Source organism: Rutidosis leptorrhynchoides, chromosome 10 (assembly GCF_046630445.1).
Source record: "Rutidosis leptorrhynchoides isolate AG116_Rl617_1_P2 chromosome 10, CSIRO_AGI_Rlap_v1, whole genome shotgun sequence".
In the NCBI taxonomy this organism is placed as follows: domain Eukaryota; kingdom Viridiplantae; phylum Streptophyta; class Magnoliopsida; order Asterales; family Asteraceae; genus Rutidosis; species Rutidosis leptorrhynchoides.
Window position 1 is genome coordinate 204,935,261 of NC_092342.1, and position 16,776 is coordinate 204,952,036.

The 16,776-nt window shown below is 39.5% G+C and overlaps 1 protein-coding gene across 1 annotated transcript; it reads left to right on the top strand.

Annotated features, from left to right (window-relative positions):
- Positions 1-15,716: 15,716 nt before the first annotated feature.
- LOC139870763 (uncharacterized) lies at positions 15,717-16,562 on the top strand. Its single transcript, XM_071858542.1, has one exon. It carries the CDS (start codon positions 15,717-15,719, stop codon positions 16,560-16,562), a length of 846 nt encoding a protein of 281 aa, XP_071714643.1.
- Positions 16,563-16,776: the final 214 nt, after the last annotated feature.

The window sequence follows — 16,776 nt, forward strand, 5'->3', positions numbered from 1 at the left end:
ATATTGCATGCCATGATAAGTTTATTCGTGTGAAGACCCCAAGTGAGGGAGAATTGATTATTCATGGTGATAAGAGAAGAAGACAGGTGCCGATATGCACTTTTACACGGGCACGTCGTTCCGTTGTTACCGGTGGCATGGCTTTCCTTGCTCATGTTGTTGATACTCATAATGAGCCACCACCTATTCGTGAAATTCCGGTTGTTAGTGAATTCAAAAACATTTTTCCGGACGAATTACCGGGTGTTCCGGCTGAAAGACAAGTTGAGTTTCGTATTGAGTTGGTTCCGGGAGCTACTCCCATTGCTAAAACTCCTTATCGTTTAGCACCAACGGAAATGCAAGAGTTGTTAAATCAAACCCAAGAGTTGCTCGAGAAGGGTTTTATTCGACCGAGTGCTTCGCCATGGGGCGCTCCGGTGTTATTTGTGAAGAAGAAAGATGGTAGTATGCGTATGTGCATTGATTACTGTGAGTTGAATAAAGTGACGATCAAGAATCGTTATCCATTACCTAGGATTGACGATGTATTTGATCAACTTCAAGGTGCAACGTATTTCTCTAAGATCAACCTACGGTCCGGCTATCACCAAATGCGGGTCCGTGAGGAAGACATTGAGAAAACGGCCTTTCAAACGCGTTATGGGCATTTTAAGTTTGTTGTGATGCCTTTCGGTCTTACGAATGCACCGGCGGCATTCATGGATCTTATGAACCGAGTGTGCCAACCTATGTTGGACAAGTCGGTAATAGTGTTCATTGACGACATACTAGTCTACTCGAAAAGTATGAACGAACATGAACATCATTTGCATGAAGTATTGAAGACGCTACGAAAGGAGAAGTTGTATGCAAAGTTCTCCAAATGTGAATTTTGGCTAAGGGAAGTTCAATTCCTTGGTCATATTGTGAACGAAAACGGTATTCAAGTAGATCCGGGGAAGATCGAGACGGTGAAGAGTTGGGGACGAACGACTACGCCTACGGAAATCCGAAGTTTTCTCGAATTGGCCGGTTATTATCGTCGGTTTATCCAAGATTTTTCTAAGATCGCTTCTTCGTTGACGAAATTGACAAGGAAGAATGTGAGGTTTGTTTGGGAGAACGAGCAAGAAATTGCTTTTCAATTGTTAAAAGAGAAGTTGTGTCAAGCTCCGGTGTTAGTGTTACCGGAAGGTGTTGAAGACATGGTGGTTTATTGTGATGCTTCGCTAAATGGGCTCGGGTGTGTTCTAATGCAAAGAGGTAAAGTCATCGCTTATGCCTCTCGAAAATTAAAGGAACACGAAACAAGATATCCGACTCATGATCTTGAGTTGGCGGCGGTAGTGCATGCGTTGAAAATTTGGCGCCATTACTTGTATGGTGTCAAGTGTATGATTTATTCGGATCATAAGAGTTTGAAACATCTCTTTAATCAACGAGATTTGAATTATCGCCAACGTAGGTGGATGGATGTGGTGAAAGACTACGATTGTGAAATACTTTATCATCCGGTTAAGGCGAATGTGGTCGCGGATGCGTTGAGTCGAAAGAGTCAACATCCGGCGATAAAAGTGGGGTCGTTAAATTTGATTATTTCCAACGATTTTCTTGAGAAGCTTGGCGAGATTCAAATAGAGGCTTACGTTCACAATAAGCATGTGGAACGAATCGTGGGCCAATCGGAGTTTATTACTATGGGTCCGCGTGGTTTGTTGTCTTTCCAAGGAAGGGTGTGGGTGCTTAAGATGGGTGATTACCGACGAGTGCTACTTGATGAAGCACATAAGTCAAAATATTCCATTCATCAGGGCGCGACGAAAATGTATCTTGACTTGAAGAAAGATTATTGGTGGCCGGGCATGAAGTGTGATGTTGTAAAATATGTTGAACAATGTGTTACTTGTTTGCAAGTTAAAGCCGAGCACCAAAAGTCGTATGGTAAGTTGCAACCGTTAGAAATCCCGAAATGGAAATGGGAGCACATTACCATGGATTTCATCACGAATTTACCTAAGACGGCGAGGACCCAATTTGACTCGATTTGGGTAATAGTTGATCGGTTGACGAAAAGTGCTTTGTTTCTTCCCATTAAAGAAGCGATATCGTCGGAGACCTTGGCTAAGTTGTTTATCAAAGAAGTGGTCTCTCGACATGGGGTTCCTATATCTATTATTTCGGATCGAGATACCCGTTTTACATCTCGATTTTGGGAAAAGTTTCATGAGGATATGGGTATACAATTGAAGTTGAGCACGGCGTATCATCCTCAAACAGACGGTCAAACCGAACGTACGAACCAAACTTTGGAAGATATGTTACGGGCGTGCATTATTGATTTCGGTGGTAGTTGGGACGAGCATTTGCCTTTGGTGGAATTCTCGTACAATAATAGTTATCACACTAGTATCGGGATGCCACCTTATGAGATGCTATATGGGCGGAGGTGTCGAACTCCCATTTGTTGGGGAGAAGTGGGTCAAAGAGAGATCGGGAGTACCGATTTGGTTTTAGAGACCAATAGCAAGATCGATTTGATTCGGGAACATTTGAGAAAGGCTCAAGATAGACAAAAGTCGTATGCCGACAAACGTAGACGAACGATCGAATTTCAAGAAGGCGATATGGTGATGCTTAAGGTTTCGCCATGGAAGGGTATTATTCGATTTCGAAAACGGGGAAAGTTAGCTCCTCGGTTTATTGGTCCCTTTAAAGTTTTAGCTCGTGTTGGTGAAGTCGCGTATCGTTTGGAATTACCCGAAGAACTTGCGGGGATCCATAATACCTTTCATGTTTCCCATCTCCGTAAGTGTCTTGCGGATGATTCATCTTGGGTGTCGTTAGACGAGATTGAGCTAAATAACAAGTTGGAGTATGTTGAGGAGCCAGTTGCTATACTCGATGAAAAGGTTAAGAAATTGAGAAATAAAGAGGTGAGGACTTTTAAAGTCCAATGGCGTTGAAGTATAGGTTCCGAGTTTACTTGGGAGCCCAAAGAGTTCGTGTTGGTATATCTTCCCTCTTGTCATGCGGCTTGGATTGCGAGGACGCAATCCGAATAAGTGGGGGAGAGTTGTAAGACCCTAAATAGTTTGTACAGCAGTGTAAATATGTTACATAGAGTGTGGGTGATGTTGTGCAGTTAAACAGAAGTCACTGAGTGAGCTGAGCCTAGTGCGCGCCACGCACACTAAAGGGAGCGCGCCGCGCACCCTTACTGTAGCCGGGTTCCAGCTTTTTAAATCAGATATTTTGATGGGCATTTTGGTAAATTCACTTATGGACGGGTTAAAGACAGATAGGTCAGTTTATGGAGCACCATTACTCCATTATCAACAACCTTATCACTTTAACTTTAATTCTAGAGAGAGATTGTGATTTTTGAGAGAGAAAGCTTAAATCCAAGAGGAAGGAGCTTGTTTTGGGTTAAAGTTCAAGCATTAAAGTCGTTCATCTTATCTCTAGCTTCGTTGTGGTAGTTGTGGTATGTTCTAATTTTATTTTCCTTACTTTGATTTAGTGTAAGGGTTAGGGTTTGAGTAAATGATGAACACAAAACCCATTATTGGTGATTTTGGGTGTTCTTGGGTAAAATTGAGTCTTGAATACTAATTGGTGACTAGTCTAGGGTTTCACAGTATTAAATGATGTTTATGAACCCTAATTGGTGAGTTAATTGCTAACACACCTAGTTATTTAGTAAATGGGTGTTGGTTAGTTAGTGGATGACCCGAAATGGGTGTGTTATCTTAAAATGGTTATTTGGGTAATAAATTGACCTAGTTTGGAAAGATGGGTATGAATTACCCTAATTATGTATTAGTTGGTGTTGTTGGACCTTAATCACTAGCTTTTAAGTGATTAGTGGTGGTCTTGACTTTAATTGGGCGGTTTTGGTATAAATGGGCGATTTAATACATTAAGTCATTAAATGCTCATGTGTAAGTGTTAGTATTGAGTCCACTTAGCTTGTGTGTTGATCAAGTACTTATTATATTAGGTACTTTGCTTTGAAGCTTGTGGAGGTTGAAATCGTCATCTAATTGTTAAGGTGAGTGGAATAATTATATGTGTATGTATATAATGTATCTATTTGTTGTAGCGTGAAAGGTGTAGTGTCGAGGTGTTAAGACACCACGTTTCACGTGAAGGGTGTAGCATCGAGGTGTTAAGATGCCACTCGGGTGTAGCATCGAGGTGTTAAGATGCCACCTAGGAGTGTAGTGTCGAGGTGTTAAGACACCACTCCGTAAATTAATGAGTGATGCATCGGGGTGTTAAGATGCCACTCGGGGTGATGTGCCGAGGTGTTAAGGTGCCACCCTAGGGGTTAGTGGTGCGAGGTGTTAAGTGCCCTAACGGATGCTGTGAACACCGTGACGTTTTCGCGAGCGTCGTTCCCTTGTACTATTGGTTAACCATGGTTACTTGTGTTGTAAGCATATTATATCATTTCGAGTTATATTATTATGCGGTTGTTGCTACCTTGTGGTATTGGAGATTATAGCTTGTTAATGTGACGATAAGCTAATTGTGTTGCTAGCATGTTTGCGGTTTGTGTAAGTGTATGCAAGTAGGTATAATTATATATGTATTCGTATAATTATTGCATTCACTAAGCTTTGCTTACCCTCTCGTTGTTTACCATTTTATATGTTCGGTTTTGGACAAGGGTAAGGGCATCGTATTGGACTAGAGATCCCGATTGATGCTAGGGGACGCTTTTGGCTTTAGTAGCTCTTGGAGTTTGACCGGTAGTTGGGTAGTTTAATCCCAAATGCCATGCTCATTGTGTAGTTTGGAACTTAAACTTTTTGGTGGTCAAAACTCTAAACTTGTATTAAACTTGTATTTTGGGTCGTGTGGGCCCCGCTTGTAAAACATCATTTTTATGTTTGATTCGTGTTAGTTTTACATATATAAGTTTGTTGTGAAAAGCGTTCGGTCTAAAAATGTCGGGAAGTGGTCCATCTTTTTGTGTGTTAAAAACAGTTCGGACAGAAGCTGGAGTGCTATGTGCGCTCCGCGCACTACAGGGGATGCGCGCCGCGCACTCCCCTGTCCAGCAGCTTTTAAATATTTTTTTTTTTGGGACTGTTTATGGTCGGTTATCGAGTTGGGTTGTTACACACAATTTAAAAGTTGTCAAAAGACGCTCCAACTATGATGTATACTCGACATCCAAGCAAGTATCAAAAAGAGTGCGGAAGCATGTATCAAGAACCGTTCAAGGACCTGAGAAAACATATAGAAAACGGTCAACGAAAACGTTAGTGAAATCATAGGTGTTTTAGTAAACGTTGCATTTGAACCACAAGATTTAATATAGTATGATTATCAAAATCATTTGCATTCCAAAGTTGTTATTTGTTTCGCGGGCACCCAATTATCAAACTTAACTGTTTTGCACCCTTTGCGTAGTGTTAGAACATACACTAGACCCGAAAATATATTTCATCCGCTAACGGTAGCGAACCGTCCGAATGAGGCTCGTCAAGCCCATGTGATCACATAATATAAGTTCACGTTTACACCCTGCAAGTGTAACTAATGATAATTGAATTGAGGATTTTTGTTCAAACCCGTACGTGGAATGTTCGTTTTCGTACTTGTGTTCAAAGTGTAAAAGCATGATACGTATATGTTTCTCATCCCATAGTTTAAAGCATAAAAGTTGTTTGAAAGATGGGACTATGATCTCACCTTGTGTACACGAGTAATAAGTACTTCAACAAGTAACGTGTGCAAAGAACAATGCTAGTCTTGACCTAAACAAATAGGTTGTATCAATAACGGTAAACGCGATAGGTCAAAGATGTTCAATTAGTCCTATGGCTCGTTACGACTCGATTATGTAGCATGTGAATCAAATTGTCCAAGTTTCATTCAAGATACAAGTATAGAAACAAGTTAGAAAGATTGCGTAATCATTTGGTTAAGTTTGACAAAAAGTCAAACTTTGGTCGGTCAAAGTCAACGAAAAAGTCAACACGTTCGGGTCGGGTCCCGAACTATTTTTTTGAGGTTTTTATTCATATATAAGCATGTTAGAACAAGTTACATGTGAATCGGAGGTCCATAGCGTGCCAAACATTTTTCATATTTTGACCATGTAGGTCAGAATCAAACTACGCCTATTGTCGCACCGCGACAAAGGCTGGCCACGCCGCGGCATTACACGCGAGCTGGTACCTGGCCAGTTTCAGTTTTCTAAGTCTCAAACTAAAATTCAAACAAACATAGAACACAAACCGTAAACACTTAGAACTCGTATCTTATATCGTTAGAAAGGTAATTTGACAAAGAACACAACTAAATACATTTCACCAACCAAAAACATTATTTGCAATAACCGACTTTCCAACATTTAATGCTCAATTAATGCTCAAAATAGGATTCGGGAAATAAATGCATCCATATAATGCGCCGTTTCGTAGGTAATCAAGCATACAATACAACTAACTACTTACTAACAATAATTCATGGCATTCAATACATCAAAAGTTCATTTCAAGTTCATCAAACCCTAACCCAAATTCACCAAAATCACTAATCAAGTTTATGAAGTTTTCTAAAACAACCTACACATCAAATTGAAGCTAGTGATGTTAGGAACACATTTAATACATGCATTTATAACATTTAACAACATTTAAGCAACCAAATCATCAATCAAACACACCAAACTTTCAAGTTCATGCTAGTTATCAAGAATAACAAGATCGAACATATAAATCATATATTCATGTTAGACTTGAGCCATAGACACTAATTAACAACTTTATAAGTTTAAAACATCAAGAACACAAAATATAGTGATTTTAGAAAGTTACCCAAATGAGATGTAATCGGTATGGAATCGAAGAGGAAGTTGCAAGGAGTTCAAATATGTAATTTGTTTTGATTGAAGCTTGCTCGGTTGGAATTAGATGATGATTCTTTGAAATGAAGATTGAGAGAAATTTGGAAAGTATTAAATGAAAATGGAAATGAAATGAAAAAGGAAATGGGGAGGTGGGGTTGACTAGTCAAAGCTAGTCACCTCTTTGGCACCTTGGCAAAATTAGTCCCTCAAGTTCGGTTGCGGGTGCGTAAGTTACCTAAACAAGATGTTTTAAAATGCGTATTAACGAAGGATGTTACAATCATATAACGGACTTTAAATAATTAAACGAAAAGTAAACGAAAAAAGGCGGGATGTTACATTACCTACTCCTTAAAAGAAATTTCGTCCCGAAATTTAAGTAGGCGTAGTAGTCGTTGTTTCTTCCTCGAAATCTTGCATTTCCGGAACCGGAAAAAGATGAGGGTATTTCTTTTGAATTTGATCTTGTCTTTCCCAAGTAAACTCGGGTCCCCTTTTGGCCTTCCAACAGACTTTAACAATCGGGATTCGGCTTTGTTTCAATGTCTTGACGGAGGTGTCCACAATTTCAACCGGTTCCTCCACAAAATGAAGTTTGTCATCAATAGTAAGTTCCTCGAGAGGGATGACGATATCGGGTTCGGCAAGACACTTTTTCAAGTTAGATACATGGAAGGTAGGATGAACGGAGTTCAATTGAGGCGGAAGATCTAAACGATAAGCAACGATTCCAATACACTCCAAGATTTCGAAAGGACCAATATACCGCGGATTTAGCTTCCCGCGTTTCCCAAAACGGATTACACCTTTCCAAGGTGCGACTTTTAACATTACTCGGTCACCGACTTGAAATTCGAGGTCGTTGCGTCTTTTGTCGGTGTAGCACTTTTGACGACTCCGGGCCGTCCGAAGCCTATCTTGGATTTGTACGATCTTCTCGGTGGTTTCGTGAATGAGTTCGGGTCCTGTGATTTGCACGTCGCCTACCTCAGTCCAACAAAGAGGTGAACGACATTTTCGGCCATACAACGCTTCAAAAGGTGCGGCTTTTATACTTGCGTGATAACTATTATTGTAAGAGAACTCGGCGAGAGGTAAGTGCTTGTCCCAAGCTTTTCCAAAATCGACAACACAAGCTCGTAACATGTCCTCCAAGGTTTGAATTGTGCGTTCGCTTTGTCCATCGGTTTGAGGGTGATATGTGGTGCTCATGTCTAAACGCGTTCCCAACGCTTCTTGTAAAGTACGCCAAAATCTAGTAACAAAACGGCCATCTCGGTCAGAAATAATCGATATAGGTACACCGTGACAGGTTACGATCTCTTTGATGTAAAGTTGTGCAAGTTTTTCTATTTTGTCAGTTTCCTTCATAGCGAGAAAGTGTGCGGATTTGGTGAGACGATCAACAATAACCCAAATGGTATCATAACCGCCCGTCGTTTTTGGTAGTTTGGTGATAAAATCTATTGTTATTCTTTTCCACTTTCATTGCGGGATTTTGGGTTGTTGAAGTAACCCGGACGGTCTTTGGTGTTCAGCTTTGACTTTGGAACATGTCAAACACTTGGCAACATAAGTAGCTACGTCCCTTTTGATGTTCGACCACCAATATTGTTCTTTAAGGTCGTGGTACATCTTATTGGCACCGAGGTGAATCGAGTATCGTGACTTATGGGCTTCATCCAAAATAAGGTTTCGTAGGTCCCCATATTTAGGCACCCAAATCCTTCCGGCGTAATATCGGAGTCCGGTCTCCCTAATTTTGAATCGAGAGACGAGAATGTTCAAGAGCTCGTGTGAAACGTTTTCATCCTTGAGAGCCTCATCTTGGGCTACCCGAATTTGGCTATTAAGGTTGGTGTGGATGGTGATGTTTAAGGCTCGGACACGAAGAGGCACCGCTCTTTCTTTTCGACTTAAGGCATCGGCTACTACATTTGCCTTTCCGGGATGGTAACGAAGCTCGCAATCGTAATCGTTTAAGGTTTCAATCCACCTTCGTTGTCTCATGTTTAGTTGCTTTTGATCGAAGATGTGTTGGAGACTTTTGTGATCGGTAAAGATAGTACTCTTGGTTCCATAAAGATAGTGTCTCCACATTTTAAGTGCAAAGACAAGGGCTCCGAGTTCGAGATCATGTGTCGTGTAGTTTCGTTCATGAATTTTGAGTTGTCGAGAAGCATAAGAAATGACTTTCGTTCGTTGCATCAACACACACCCAAAACCATGTTTCGAGGCGTTGCAATACACAACTAAATCATCGTTGCCTTCGGGAAGTGACAAGATAGGAGCGGTGGTTAGCTTCGTTTTCAAGATTTGAAATGCGGATTCTTGTTCGGTTGCCCAAACGAATTTTCTTCCCTTATGAGTTAACGCGGTTAGAGGACGAGTGACCAAAGAGAAATCTTTGATGAATCTACGATAGTATCCGGCGAGACCCAAGAATTGACGAATGTGAGTAGGAGTAGTAGGAGTCTCCCATTTACTAATGGCTTCGATTTTTGATGGATCGACTTTAATACCTTGGTCACTTACAACATGACCAAGAAATTGAACTTCCTTCAACCAAAATTCACACTTGGAGAACTTGGCATAGAGTCGTTCTTGTCTTAAAAGTTCAAGCACAAGTCGGAGGTGTTCCTCGTGTTCTTCTTCGCTTTTAGAATAAAACAAAATATCATCGATGAACACGATAATGAATTTGTCAAGATACGGTTTGCATACGCGGTTCATAAGATCCATGAACACCTCCGGTGCGTTAGTGAGACCAAATGGCATGACAAGGAATTCATAACTACCATAACGAGTTCGAAAAGCGGTTTTGGAGACATCTTCCCCCTTAACCCTTAATTGATGATAACCCGAGCGGAGATCGATTTTCGAATATACACAAGACCCTTGTAGTTAATCAAATAGGTCATCGATGCGAGGAAGAGGATATCGGTTCTTAACCGTCAATTTGTTTAGTTCACGATAATCAATGCACATTCGTAGGGATCCGTCTTTCTTTTTAACAAACAAAATCGGAGCGCCCCAAGGTGAATGGCTAGGTTGGATAAAACCACGATCAAGTAGTTCTTGGATTTGACTTTGCAATTCTTGCATTTCGGATGGAGCGAGTCTATATAGTGCACGTGCTATGGGTGCGGCTCCCGGAATAAGATCGATTTGGAATTCAACTGGTCGATGAGGTGGAAGACCTGGCAATTCGTCGGGAAATATATCGGAATAGTCACTAACAATTGGCACATCATCGATATGCTTCTCATTAGACTCGACTTTCTTAACGTGAGCAAGGATCGCAAAACAACCCTTACGGAGTAGTTTTCTAACTTTAATGCACGAAACGAGGTTGAGTCCAGTGCAACTCTTATCGCCATAAACAATCAAGGGTTCACCATTCTCGATAGGAATTCGGATTGCGTTAAGATCACAAAGGATGTGAGATTTCGTTTTGGCTAGCCAATTCATACCGATTATTACATCGAAGCTTCCTAGTTCCATGGGTATCAAGTCAATTTCAAACTCATTATCCAAAATGTTTAACGTACACCCCCGGTAATATGTGTCGGCACTCAATAGTTTCCCGTTGGCCACTTCAATTGTATAAGTGGTATCTAGTGGAAGTGGTGGAGTGCTAAAAGAATGAGTCAAAGTCTTGGATACAAAACTCTTATCGGTGCCCGAATCGAATAAACAAGTAACATAAGTGTTGTTGAGGAGAAACGTACCCGTGACCAATTCATTGTCATCTCGGGCTTCCTCGGTGTTGATGTTGAAAGCTCGGCCGCGTGTGTTGGGGTTGGCTTTCTTCTTCGGACATGCATTTCTAAAATGACCCGTTTGGCCACATTCATAACAAGTACCCGATTTTGGTGCATTGGGCACCTTTTGAGCGACGGGGGCGACACTTCTACAATCGTTGGCCACATGACCACCCCTTTGGCACCGATGGCAAAATAGATTGCTACATTCACCATAGTGGTGTTTGTGGCATTTGTTGCAAAAGGGTTTATTTTCGCCATAGCTTTTCTTGGCGTCGGAGGTGAAAGGCTTTTTGGTGAAGTTGTTGTTGTAGTTGTTGCTTGATTGGGGGGCTTCCCATTTTCTTTTGTTGCCGCCCGTTTTATCCTCGGCCTTAGGTGCCGGAACTACGATTTCGTCAACCGTTTCGATCAATTGGCGGGCCATGTTTAAGGCTTGTTGTAGGTTAGCGGGTTTGGATGACATCACTCCTTGTTTGATGCTCTTTGGAAGACCATCCATATAGAGTTCAACCCTTTGAGATTCGGGGTTCACGAGGTTGGGACACATCAAGGATAGCTCGGCGAATCATTGATTGTAGGCCTTGAGATCGTTTCCGACCGCCTTTAAAGTTCTTAGCTCTTGTTCGAGCTTTCGGGTTTCTTCACGAGGGAAAAATTCGACGATCAACCTTTCCCTTAAATCGGCCCAAGAGAGGGCATGAGCTTCATCGGTACCCACCGATTGTACATACATGTTCCACCACGTGAGGGCGATACCGGCAAAGGTGTGGGTGGAATATTTGACTTTATCTTGATCCCGACAACCGCTTATGCTAAAAACGGCTTCCGTTTGTTCGAACCATCGAGTGAGTACAACCGGTCCCCCGGTTCCATCAAAAGTGTGAGGTTTGCACCCCATGAAGGCTTTGTAGGAGCACCCTTCGCTTGAGTTACCGGCCCCTTGATTGTTGTTGTTGGAGGAGTGACCGGTCATGGCCGCATCCACGGCGGTGGCTATCATTCGTTGTAGAGCTTGTTCAGGAGTCTCATGACGTGGCACACGACGAGGAGGCATTGTTCCTTCAAAACATAAGAATATCGTTGATTAGTATTCTTAATAATACTAACCATGATATGGAATAAGGATAGATAGAAATTTTCCTTGACTCGCCTTAAATTCTTTATGTCATAATGTCGAAACGTTCATATGAGTCACCGTAATATAATCCCGGAAATTATATTACCCTAATTCACATGTGCCTTCGACATTATTTCACTAAGTCAAGGTGGCGTGTCAATTAAATTAAACAACGTGAGGTTAAGATGGAATAAGAGTAGATATGAGTAGAAACGTTCGAGTATAAATGCACAAATAGTCAAGTAATTCCTACTTCAATTCTATATGCCGATTGTAGTCTAGATTCACTAATGTACCCTAAGACTCGGGGTTGACACCAAGGAACTCTAAATCCCTACAACCAATGCTCTGATACCATCTGTAACTACCCGACCAAATCATGTTTGACGGCGCCAACTACTTAGGTCCCGTTACGTGGTCATAAGTCTTTAACATGACGTTTGACCAAAATATGTCGCATTCATTTCATAAGTAAAAGGATGTTTCAAGTTTAAAAAAGTAGTTCAAAGACTAGTTACATTACAATGTTTAACATACGAATGAAACCTATGCGACACAATTTAAAAGTTGTCAAAAGACGCTCCAACTATGCATGTATACTCGACATCCAAGCAAGTATCAAAAAGAGTGCGGAAGCATGTATCAAGTAGCGTTCAAGGACCTGAGAAAACATATAGAAAACTGTCAACGAAAACGTTGGTGAAATCATAGGTGTTTTAGTAAACGTTGCATTTGAACCACAAGATTTAATATAGTATGATTATCAAAATCATTTGCATTCCAAAGTTGTTATTTGTTTCGCGGGCACCCAATTATCAAACTTAACTGTTTTGCACCCTTTGCGTAGTGTTAGAACATACACTAGACCCGAAAATATATTTCATCCGCTAACGGTAGCGAACCGTCCGAATGAGGCTCGTCAAGCCCATGTGATCACATAATATAAGTTCACGTTTACACCCTGCAAGTGTAACTAATGATAATTGAATTGAGGATTTTCGTTCAAACCCGTACGTGGAATGTTCGTTTTCGTACTTGTGTTCAAAGTGTAAAAGCATGATACGTATATGTTTCTCATCCCATAGTTTAAAGCATAAAAGTTGTTTGAAAGATGGGACTATGATCTCACCTTGTGTACACGAGTAATAAGTACTTCAACAAGTAACGTGTGCAAAGAACAATGCTAGTCTTGACCTAAACAAATAGGTCGTATCAATAACGGTAAACGCGATAGGTCAAAGATGTTCAATTAGTCCTATGGCTCGTTACGACTCGATTATGTAGCATGTGAATCAAATTGTCCAAGTTTCATGCAAGATACAAGTATAGAAACAAGTTAGAAAGATTGCATAATCATTTGGTTAAGTTTGACAAAAAGTCAAACTTTGGTCGGTCAAAGTCAACGAAAAAGTCAACACGTTCGGGTCGGGTCCCGACTATTTTTCTGAGGTTTTTATTCATATATAAGCATGTTAGAACAAGTTACATGTGAATCGGAGGTCCATAGCGTGCCAAACATTTTTCATATTTTGACCATGTAGGTCAGAATCAAACTACGCCTATTGTCGCGCCGCGACAAAGGCTGGCCGCGCCGCGGCATTACACGCGAGCTGGTACCTGGCCAGTTTCAGTTTTCTAAGTCTCAAACCAAAATTCAAACAAACATAGAACACACACCGTAAACACTTAGAACTCGTATCTTATATCGTTAGAAAGGTAATTTGACAAAGAACACAACTAAATACATTTCACCAACCAAAAACATCATTTGCAATAACCGACTTTCCAACATTTAATGCTCAATTAATGCTCAAGTTCATAAATGCACAAAATAGGATTCGGGAAATAAATGCATCCATATAACGCGCCGTTTCGTAGGTAATCAAGCATACAATACAACTAACTACTTACTAACAACAATTCATGGCATTCAATACATCAAAAGTTCATTTCAAGTTCATCAAACCCTAACCCAAATTCACCAAAATCACTAATCAAGTTTATGAAGTTTTCTAAAACAACCTACACATCAAATTGAAGCTAGTGATGTTAGGAACACATTTAATACATGCATTTATAACATTTAACAACATTTAAGCAACCAAATCATCAATCAAACACACCAAACTTTCAAGTTCATGCTAGTTATCAAGAATAACAAGATCGAACATATAAATCATATATTCATGTTAGACTTGAGCCATAGACACCAATTAACAACTTTATAAGTTTAAAACATCAAGAACACAAAATCTAGTGATTTTAGAAAGTTACCCAAATTAGATGTAATCGGTATGGAATCGAAGAGGAAGTTGCAAGGAGTTCAAATATGTAATTTGTTTTTATTGAAGCTTGCTCGGTTGGAATTAGATGATGATTCTTTGAAATGAAGATTGAGAGAAATTTGAAAAGTATTAAATTAAAATTAAAATGGAAATGAAATGAAAAAGGAAATGGGGAGGTGGGGTTGACTAGTCAAAGCTAGTCACCTCTTTGGCACCTTGGCAAAATTAGTCCCTCAAGTTCGGTTGCGGGTGCGTGAGTTACCTAAACAAGATGTTTTAAAACGCGTATTAACGAAGGATGTTATAATCATATAACGGACTTTAAATAATTAAACGGAAAGTAAACGGAAAAAGGCGGGATGTTACAAATTCAACGAAAGCTACAAATGAGAAACGTCGATGAGGCTCGAACCTAGAAAGCGATTGTCAAACAAACTATCTATACCGAGTCTCACATAACCTAAACCGAAACATTAGATTAACCCAATAACATACTAAACAAAAGTACATAGCAAGAAAACCATAAATCAAACTACACTCCTAAAAACGAACTAAACTACACAGACATCAAATATCCTTAATGAACACGCCGAATTCTTCCATTTCGGCGCCTTGAGTCAATTTCTTCCTTCGTTTTTGGGGATTCTTATTATAAACCTGTGTGTGCGGGATCTCCTTAGAATAAATTAAATTGATTAAGAAGAAAAATATACGAAAAATATACGAAAATAAAAAAAAATTGATTATCATGTTTTGGTGTAGTATGGAATGACTCGTATTTTCATTTTCACGTATCAAGTTTCTTAAATCGCATTTAATTAATTTTTTATGATTTGAAAACGTAATAATCAAATAATTATACCAAACACCCCCTAAACATAAATTCACAAATTTTCAAACTTCAAACTAGTAAAATTACCAAGTTTCAAAATCTAGTTAAGACACCCAAAAGGAATTGTGAAACTGGCAAACTGCCACATCTAATTTAGCTCCAATTACGCCCCTCTTTCTTCAACTAAATTGATGATATAATTTAGAATTATTTTTGAAGTTTTTGTATAAAACCCATTAAAGTACCACAGAACAGCTAGACATTTTATTTTTATTCCGATTAAAAACAATGCTAAACTAAACCATAAATAAAGATTCTTAATTACTTTCCATTAAATATCATAGTTGTTTTGCATATGATATTTATAATATATCAACTATTAGTAAATTAATGAATAATATCATAACCATCCAGGCGAGTTTGTCCAAATTCCATATATAACCTCGTTGGCATCGTCCCCAAATACACCAAAATCTCACATATATTTCCCTTAATCCAACTGTCAACATTCATACATAAATCAAACTAAAACAACTCTCAACTAACTATACTTTTAAGGTGCTTCATACCCCTACCATAATCCTTCTTTATTATTTCTACTTATTTCATTAATACATCTTTCTTAACACAATCACAAACTCACCAATTGTATTCTGGGCTTTGCCAGACTTAAATCATTTTGTATTTCCAAACTACCCTTTTAATTTAGTTCTTTAATCTCTTCCATGATCAACGAGCCGGTTTTTCATGATCAATGATGTCAACGTGAAGCAAGCGAAAACACGAGCTTTTGATGGGGTTTGGGACAAGTTTTACTATTAGTTTTGTGATGTTGGGTTGCTTATGTTTGTTGAGAGAAATCAACGCTATGGACAATTCTACTTTTCGTTCGTTAGATGATGTGTTTCAAGAATATGCAGAGAGTTCACTACCAAAACACCCTCAAACAGGCATTTTGTATAACGCATCCTTGCCTTCAAATTTTACAGGTATCCAAGTTTCAATTGTTAGATTACGGCGAGATAGTTATTTTGGTAGAGGGGCCAATTATAGTGGTTTCAATATGCCACCAAAGATACAAACTTTGCCATACTTCACAAGGCTAGATATAATCTATTCAAATTTAGGCAATCGTTCTTCTGACTACTACAATGTGCCGAATCACACTTTTGTTGCACCGGTTGTTGGTTTCAATGTTTATGGGTCGAAAAACTCAACGGGCCAAATTGGAAACTTGACCACTTTGGCAACAAAGGTGAATCTTACCCTTTCTAGGGACCCAGTATTGGTTAATTTTTCTAATATTTCGCTCCAACAAAATGTGAATGCAAAATGCGCCATGTTTTACTCAAACGGAACATTTGACATGACCAACATGATCCAACAAGACGTGTGTGTTGTACGAGACCAAGGACATTTCTCAATTGTGGTGCCAACCAAACCGTCAATTAGGTTGGGGCGGAAAGAGGAGAGTGGGAATAAGTTGTGGAAATGGTGGGTGTTTGGGTTTGGTGTAGGGGTTTTGGGGTTATTGTTGATTGGATTTTTTGTTATTCTGACACTTAGAATAATTAGAATGAGAAAGATTGGAAGAATGGAAAAGGAGGCTGAGAAGAATGAAGCTTTGGTCACAACCAATGTTGGCCAAAGTAAAATGCCTTTTGCCACTGTTGTTAGAACACAACCTGTAATTGAAAATGATTATGTTCCTTAATTTTTTTTTTTAATTTTGGTTCCCTTATTAATTAATGTAAATGTAGATAGAGATTCAATTCTAAGATATAATTTTGGATTTACTATATTCGATTCACTTTACATATATGAAATGACTAACTTTTTGTGTGATACTATGAAAAACTTTTGTGTCATACTTGGAGGACGTTCAAAATTGCGTTTTTAAAACGATGTTTTCTTTTTAACAAACAATA